The sequence below is a fragment of the Carcharodon carcharias genome, chromosome 1, assembly GCF_017639515.1.
Source record: "Carcharodon carcharias isolate sCarCar2 chromosome 1, sCarCar2.pri, whole genome shotgun sequence".
Taxonomy (NCBI): domain Eukaryota; kingdom Metazoa; phylum Chordata; class Chondrichthyes; order Lamniformes; family Lamnidae; genus Carcharodon; species Carcharodon carcharias.
The window spans coordinates 44,468,724-44,477,648 of NC_054467.1; the positions used below are offsets into that span (position 1 = coordinate 44,468,724).

At 40.0% G+C, this 8,925-nt stretch overlaps 1 protein-coding gene across 1 annotated transcript; it reads right to left on the minus strand.

Moving 5' to 3' along the window:
• Positions 1-1,700: 1,700 nt before the first annotated feature.
• Positions 1,701-5,535, minus strand: LOC121279748 (interleukin-8-like). The gene is made up of 4 exons (XM_041191025.1): positions 5,378-5,535; positions 3,990-4,125; positions 3,776-3,859; positions 1,701-2,426 (listed from the first exon to the last, which is right to left on the minus strand). The coding sequence occupies exons 1-4, from the start codon at positions 5,439-5,441 to the stop codon at positions 2,402-2,404; spliced, it is 309 nt and encodes a 102-aa protein (XP_041046959.1). The 5' UTR covers positions 5,442-5,535; the 3' UTR covers positions 1,701-2,401.
• Positions 5,536-8,925: the final 3,390 nt, after the last annotated feature.

An 8,925-nucleotide genomic window follows, 5' to 3' on the forward strand; every position in this document is an offset into this window, starting at 1 on the left:
ACATGTTACTCCTTCAAAGAACTCTAATACATTTATTAAACATGATTTTCCTTTCAGAAAACCATACTGACTCTTCCTGCCCAGCTTAAGATTTTCTAAGTGCCCAGCTATAACCTCCTTAATGATCAATCCAACAGCACCCACACAACAGGGGCAGCATTTTCCCTCCGTCAGGGGTTGGTGCAGAAACGGGCGCAAGCGGGCGAGTTCCCAAACAGCACCCTGGATCGGCGGGGGTGGGGGTGGGGTGCGGGGGGGAGGGTGAAGAGGGCATCGGCATTTTACATGGGCTGGCCAATTAGGGCCTACCCAGCGTGACATCCAACCGGAAGTGCTGTGCGCACCCTCTGCGGGCAGGGGGTGCTCCCTGAGCAGGGAGTCCGCTCTTTCGTTCATGTGTGTGAAAGAGTGCAGCGATCTCCCTGAGGAAATATGCTGCCTCGGGGAGATCAGTGTTATTTTTAAAAACCTAATCAAAGAGAGAAAGACATTTAAGGACGTGTCCCCGCATGTGAAGCTGTCACATGAGCTGGGACATGTCCATTACATTTATTAAAAATTGTTTGTGAAATTTTAAATCTTACATGAAACCTCATCCCGCCGATGGATAAGGCTTCATGCATTTTCCAAAGGCCACCTGGCCTCCTCGCCTGGCCCATTAAATTCAGTAATTAACTTTCTAATGTCCATAATAAGCCGTTGGCAGTTCAGCGGGTGCGCAGCTAACTCAGCTGTGCGTCCGATGAAGTGAAAATCTAACTAACACGGGGTGACGCCAAGATGCATGCCCGACGTCACCCTGCGTCATGTTACGCATTGGCGAGTGGGCCCTGTCCCCACTCGCTGATCTGAAAATGATGCTCCAGACGTCAATTGGCCTATAGTTTCCTGTTTTCTGCTTCCCTCCCTTTTTGAATAGAGGCATTATATTTGCTACTTTCCAGTCTGATGGAGCCTTTCCAGAATCTAGCGATTTAAAGTTTACGGATGAGGAATAGATTGGAAAGAATGATGAAGTTAGAAGGATAATTCATGTGAGTTAGGCTAACATACTGTGAACTTGCGTTTGTGCAGAACTTTTCATTATTACAGAACATCCTAAAACATTTTAGCCAATGAATTACTTTTCAGGTATAGTCTGTGTTGTAAAGTAGGGATATGTGGCAGCCAAAATGGACCCAGCTTCCCACGAATAGAGATGTGACATATGACCAAACACCTTGGGAGAAATTTTATGGACATGTCGCCATGGGGGAAGGGTGGAACATGTGGTGAGCCATTCAAACCTCCATTGACTTCGATGGAATGAGAAGATCCTGCTAGTGAGAAGAGCCGTATAATTCCGACCCTATTTTAGACTGAGGGATTTATACTGGCCAGGGAACCAGAGAGCTCCTCTGGTCTCCTGTGATTACTGCCATGTGATTTTGCATGTCCACATGAGAGGGAAGACATGGCCCTGGTTTAACATCTTATCAGAAAGAAGGCACTCCTGTCAGTGCAACACTTCCTCAGTGCTGTATCAAAGTATCAGCCCACAATATGCTCATATTTGTAGAATGGGGTTTGAGCCCATGATTCAGTGCTGGGAGTGCTACCATTGAGCTAAGAATTGCCGACTAACATTCCGTTGTCTACTCATTTCAGTTAAGCTCAATGATTTATTGGGAGACCAAAAATTGATATTGTAAAACACATACAGAAAATAATACTTGCTTTATTTAAATAAAAATGTCTTATCAATTTATAATAAATATAAATTACAGATTATTTCCTCACACACATTTTCGTGTTAACAAATTTACCAAATGCTTTCATGGCAAAACATAAATACATAGGGAATTAAACTTTTTTAGGACAGCATAAATATCAATGAGAATAAATAAATTGCAACTCAAATAAATTACAATAAAAATCAAAATTACAATACTGACAAAATGCCACGTCAAATTTGTGAGCTTCATTTCCAGTGAGTAACTACACTCTGACACGTTAATCTGGCAGCAAGTGTACGCCGATTTGAAAACAGGATCAAAGTTGTACCGTCTACACAGTCCAGTTATTTAAATGCAGTGGCAGAATTTTGCCCTTGGTGTGCGGGCTTGGTGGGGGCAGGTGGGGGCGTTTGGGAAGCCGACCACACCCACGATCAGGCCCAGAAACCATTTCACACTGGCCAGCCAATTAAGGGGATAATAAAAATGTAATGGTAAATGTAATGCAACATGTCCCCTCATGTGATTGTAAATACATTGCTTTACATCAGTCAGACAGTCCCGCGATGTTACAAGTTTACGACAGGCTTGAACATGATGGTTAAAATTCTGTAAATGTCGGTGATAGTACAGAGTCTCATTGTGGATAGGTGTCACCTTCTTGGTACTCAGCCATTGAGGTCCTCCTACTGAGCATCATCAGTCTTGGAACTATAAAATATACAGAAACAAATAAAAATTACTTTCAATATTGCAGGAATATATGAGAAAAATATTCAGGAAAGTAATCGATTTCACAAACTCATGTCTTAAATATTGTTTCATACACAACTACTCCAGAACATAAGAACAGTCAGTTCCGCCATTCCACGTGATTGCGACTTATCTGTATCTTAACTATAACTGCAAGTCCTGACCTCATCTCCTGTTATATTCTTGTCTCGCAAAAAAGATCAATTTCAGATTTAATCATGAATTGAATTAGCATCTACTGCTTTTTGGGTAGGAGAATACCACCTTCTGTGCAACAAAATGTTTCCAAACTTTTCTCTTGGCTCAGCCCTGATTTTATACTACATCCCTTGTTGTAGCGCTCCCAATTGAGAAGAAAAGTTTATTTATCTACTCCATCTATTCCTTTCAAATTCCTAAAAATCTTAATCAATTTACCCTTGAACTTCTCTATTTCAGGGAATACAAGCCCAGTTTCTGTAATCGCTTCTCGTAATCAAACCCTTGGAGCTCAGGTGCCACAGCATAATGAACAAAATGTTCACCAGTTTGTCATTTTTTTGAAAGAATATCACCCTTTCTCCTGTTAAAAATTTTGAGTGAGATCAGCAAAACACATTTACAACTGGTGATAATTCCTAAGGTTTACTGCTGTTTCAAATCAAACAACGTAAGATGCAATGAAACTCTGTGCCAGCTTTTGACATTATTTGGCATTAAACGAGTTCCCCAGAGTACATAACCTAATGGGACAGGGTGTGTGAGAAATGGATCAGTATTACATTCATACCACAGAAGATATACTGCTAAAGTTACAGTATACATTGCTTTCTGAGGTGTTCATGAAATACTTGAGGAAGGTCTCACTGGGGTTTAAAGTGAAAAGTCCTGTAATCATTGATAGTTCTCTCCCTCAACACTATGCAGAAATAATAGTTTAAACTAAGTTACAGCTTGCCCAATAGAATATGGGTAAGCACTGCAATATGTCATTTCAGGTTCTCCAGCTCCAAGGTCCTCCCACGGTTAACTACAATTCTATCAATAGCTTGTCAACTCAGTGATATAGATTTTCATCTTTACCACATGGACTCTACCTGGTGGAGTGATCACCAGCTTTTTATGGAATCTGCCTGAGTTTCATTCTCCAAAATCAAATAGGTTCTCTAATATGCAGTCAATCTGCTCTTCTGGATTACTACCCAGACAGAGAAGATAAACCCGTACCTTACATATTTGGTGCCTTTATTCCCATTGCATGCCTTGCTAATTTTTGGAGAACTAAGATAGATCTATTGTTTTATTGCAAGCTAGCATCTGAAACTTACCGTTTGGTCATCAGCTCAATGATCTTCTTCACCCAAATGGCTTCAGGATTCAGACACACTGGAGAACCATTTTTAAGGATTGCACTGAAAGAAGTGAAATATGACAATTATTTAAAGTTCTGCTGCCTACTTACAATAAAATTATCATTACAAATTATGTAAGCATTATTCACGTACACGGTATGTTTTTCCATAATCAGTTATTAAAACTTACATGATTTCAACATTTGAACAGTGTGGGCCACTTGGAATAATTTCAACATTCTCCATGTGTTTTGGATGGATGAATTTGGAAATTGTATTAATGCATTGACAGCGCAAGCTCACTCCTGCGTGTCTGAGAGATGCAGCTATGGAAAGAACAGGTTACAGAAAGTCAGTATTTATAACTTTAAGCTGAAATGTCTTTTTCATATAGATGCATAGATAGTCTTAGACAAAGCGATAGATGACTACTGGTAGCAGACACCCTAAAAATTTCTCTCTACTGAAACAAGGGTGCCAGCCAAAGATTAGACCTCTCAGGCTATAAGTATTCACTTGGCAAATTTCAGGTCTATATTAGATGCTCTTACAGGTTAGCACATTTGACCTCTCCTGTAAGTGGACCCTCACAATGAATTATTAAATTTCACTCTTAATGTCTGGATTTCTAATAGCATACTCTGGTGGTTTGGGCTCCCATGTTATATAAATTAGATACCATGACCCTCACATTTGTTTTTCTCCAATTGTCCAAAAGCTGGAATGATTAGCAATTGTACTGAGTGAAAGCAAGATACAGTTAGTAAACTGCTCTATTTCTAAGTTAGTAAAAATGCTGAGTTACACCTATAGAAAATCTTGTTGACTTCAACTGAACTCCAGCCTGGTAAATAATAAAAATAAAATCCTGCCTAACCACTGGCTAAAATTGAGTTATTATTCTTGAAACCTTTTAAGCCGAAGGCAACATTTTTTCTTAAAGGAGCATTGTTTCCTTTTCTGCCTTACTCAACACCCTTGGTTAAAAACGCCCTTCAACATAAGTTTACCTCTGCTTTTGATCTTGGTGCACATTGTAGTTTGGGGTCATTCACTCGCCTATTCCTTATCCAATGTCCAAGTCGGAAGAGCTGCTAATTAATTTGTCTAAGGCTGCCACATCCTAACGGTTTGAGAATGAACAGCATTGTCTCATCACAATGTATAACGGGTGATGCTGGCAGGGCAAGATTTATTTGGAATCACCAATTTCCTTAAAAGGTGGTAGTGGGCTAATCTTGAACCACTGCAGCCTTTGTGATGATGGTGTTCGCAAAATGGAACAATTGTGGCTGAATCACTCAGTAACAATAAAAAATCACAAATCTATCCCTGAACACTTTAGAACACATTTCTGAAGTTACAAACGATAGAACTGATCCCTAAAGTTAGCCTGTGCAGTCTATGATTAACAACTAATTGTTTCATAATACTCACTGACAACTACAATTTCAAATGTGAATCTTAATCAGTATTATTTGCATTTACCTATAACTCTACTAGTTATATAAATGTTTTCAAACAGATTCTAGGTTCTGTATAATTGCTGTGCAACTATGAAGTCAGATTAGCTCTTACCTTGGGTGGAAGCCACATAAATTGCAAAGAGAGTCAAGATGGCGAGAGTAACTTTGCTGTTCATTGTCTTTTGCTTGTATGATGGTCTTAATGTTCTTCTTGTTGTTGTGCTCTGTGGCTGAAGTTCGTATCTAACTTCTCGTTGTCCTGTTTCTCTATTTATAACCAGAGTACTGTTACTCAAGACATGAGATGACGTCAGCAGGAATTTCCCAGGAAGTTGCGAAATACAAACATGCCAATAATGAAGATTAAAAAGCTTAAAACAAGCCCATGCATGTAAACAATATCACTTTAAAAATTAAGAAAAAAAGCTTTAAATGGATTATTTGAAAAATTATTTGCAGAAGAAATCTATTTCCTCCAGGATTCTTGCAAAGCTGCTTTCATTTTAACCCATAGTGGCCAAAGTGGCTGTGAATTGTCATAGAAAATCTTTTAAAAAGTTTTAATGAACGCACTGGCTATATGATGTAAACTTTAATGTTATATTCAAATGAAGTTATGTTTAAAGCAAATAAATTAATATTTAATTGTTATTGAACTATTGATATTTGTTTCTGCCAAATTTAGTCATCAGACCCAGTGGAGAGCAAACACTGGCAGCTGGTGGTGGAAAATTACTGAGGTATTTTGTGAACGAAATCAGCAACACAAGCTGGACACGTTCATATGATATTCCTCTTTCCACGAGTTAACATATTTCTTTTAATTAGGTTAAAAGCTCCACCAGAAATGGGTGCTCGATGGTAAAAGTTTTCCAGGGCCATTGGCGACAGGCTGGGAGGCAGGAAAGAGGGCAAATGGTGCAGAAAGGCTTTGGGAGCAGAGTGCCCGCCACCTTCCTGCTGCCATGCCATTTTGTAATAGCAGAAATGGTGGCAGAGAGTCCAGACACCTGGAGGTCAATTAACTTCAGCCTTGTCCAGTGGGACTGTGCCACCTCCACAAGTAACAATGTAGCTCGAATGTGTTACGCATTCATGTTGTCTCCTTGAGAGGTGTGTGTGATGCAAGGGACCTTTCGTAAAAAGTAGATGTCAGTGTAGTACACATGAAGAATGGGAGTGGATTTTCCATCTATTATTACCACTCCTTTGGATCTCCCTCACAAGTTAATATCAGGGAAACAAATTGCTAGTAAGTGTAGTTAAGGAGTTGATAATGACCTACTCTGAGAAAGCATTGGAAATGAAATGGAAGAATATAAATTAAAAGTGAGTTCTAAAGTTATATTCAATGCTTACATGAATTATATGTAAGAAAGGCAAAATTCTGAAGCATTAGTCCAGATATTACTTAAGTGTTTACAAATTATACAAAAATAGTCCTGATCAGAAATGTGACAGATAATTCTAAATATATTGTATAAGCGTGTCATTATATAACCAAAATCATTTAATGGCATTTATTTAATGTAGCTTTTAACACCTAATATATGTCAAAAGTTCAATGATTTTGAAGGAAATGATTCAATTGTGCTAATATATCCTATTGGATTCAGCAATTTGATGAACAATGGAATCATTGCAATGATTGTAATCAAATTGTTAAACATTTCAATCCCATTGTTTGTTACACAAGAGCCTAAAATTTCCCCAGAATGTTCTGGGTAACAATGGGATGAGAGTGCTAGAGGGTGAATTTTTAGTGAGGAACCTGACACCGATTTCTGACAGATGAACATTAAAATGTCAGTATGCACAAGTTTCCTCGATCTTCTGCAACTCTTTCTTGATATTTCTGCCAAAGGCCTTTCTGCTCATAACTCATGAACAAAACTTTGCTGCTGTGCAAATAGGCAGCTCATCCAGGTTGCCTGCATTTACACCAGTAATGCGCTGGCCTAGATTTTTGCTCACATATGTAAGCACTGCATGACCAAAGTCAGACTCTGAAGAACACCCAGATTTCTATCACTTTCTGTAGTTTGATAGTGACTTTCCTTGTGATTCTTTTTAAAAATATTCTTACACATTCAGAGGGACAGAGCAGCTGGAATGTCCTTATCGATTGAAAAAATGGGGGAGAGGAGGACCTGGAGCCAAACAGTAGCACCTGAAAGAGGGGAAAGGAGGACCGGAGACATACAGCAGCACCAAATAAAGCGGGAATGTGGAGGACGTGGGCCAGAATTTTATGGAGGTTGAACAGACACGCACCCAATCTGAACTCACATGAAATTGCACGAGATGTCATTGGGCGCATGTCCCGATATCATGGCGCCCTTACACGATTTTGTAGTCAGCAGATGCACGCGGGAGTTGGAAGTTCATCCACGGATCATTAAAAGGGGAATTAAGCCCATTAAATATATAATTGCCCTGAATTTTACATGGCCCGAGCGCTTTTACATTTGGCGCAAGGGCCAATCACACAGGCGGACTTCACATTTCTTCACCATTCTTGATCCAGGGCAGGATCAAAGGCTCCGATATGTTTGAGGTTTGATGATTCATGAGTATTACTGTCTGGTGTCTCTTGTGTCATTATCGATAGTTTGGGATATTTTTTCTGAGCTGATATCCCTCCAACAATTCTGCAGCCCCCTGAGGTATCTTCACAGCAATTGGCAGCGTTCAGGGAGCTGGTGTGATACTGCACTCACTCACACCCTCACTTGTCTCAGCATCCACCCTTCCCTTCCCTTCCCACATACACTCTCCACCCCCATTGCTTAGTGTGTTTAACGCTGCCAGGCAATTAATTGCAGCAAAGCCCACATCCTGCGAATGAATAATAAAAAAACAGGTTTGAGGTTCTTGCTGCCTGAATGGATGAAAGTGGGGGCTGCAGGGTGGATGAGTGAACTGACCATGGTACCATGGTATAGGAAATCATTCACGTGTGCGGAGTTAATAGCAATGTAGTGTTAGTAAGGGACAGTATAGTCAGAGGGATAGACACAGTTCTCTGCAGCTGAAAGCATGAGTCCAGTTCGCTCCTTTGCCTGCCCAGTGCTAGGGCTTGAGATATTTCTATGGGCCGGGTAGGAAAGTGCAATGGGGGTAATATCCAGTTCTTGCGGTCCATGTAGTAACAAGCGACACAGGTAGGGCTAGTAAGGAGGTCCTGCTGAGAAAGATGAACTGCTAGGGGCTAAATTAAAAAGCAAAACCTCAAAGAAAAACTCAGCAGGTCTGGCAGCATTTGTGGAGCGAGAAACAGAGTTAATGTTTCAAATCCAATATCATTCTTCTTTGGAACTGCTGTAGGGTGATCAAAGCTGGGAACTGAATGTAGGATGGAGAGGCAAAAAGGAAAAGGAAGTGGGGTAGCGCTATTAATAAAGAATGAGATCAGTGCATTCGTGAGAGATGTTCTTAGATTGAAGGATGAAGATGTAGGATCAGTTTAGATGGAGCTAATAAACAGCAAGGGGCAGCAAACATTGGTGGGAGTTGTTTAAAGGTCAAGAAGCTGTAGTGGTGATGTAGAGCATGGCATAAATCAGGAAATTAGAGGTGCAAGATTAGAGTAATAAGAGTAATACAGTAATCATGGGGGACTTTAATCTACATATAGACTGGGTAAACCTAATTAGCACT

Bases quoted from the DNA above. Each gene is read 5' to 3' on its own strand.
- LOC121279748 (XM_041191025.1), bottom strand. From the start codon at position 5,441: ATGAACAGCAAAGTTACTCTCGCCATCTTGACTCTCTTTGCAATTTAT. The intron at 4,126-5,377 runs GTAAGAGCTAAT...TTCTTTCCATAG, and splicing joins TTATGTGGCTTCCACCCAAG to CTGCATCTCTCAGACACGCA. The intron at 2,427-3,775 runs GTAAGTTTCAGA...TATATTTTATAG, and splicing joins ATTGAGCTGATGACCAAACG to TTCCAAGACTGATGATGCTC.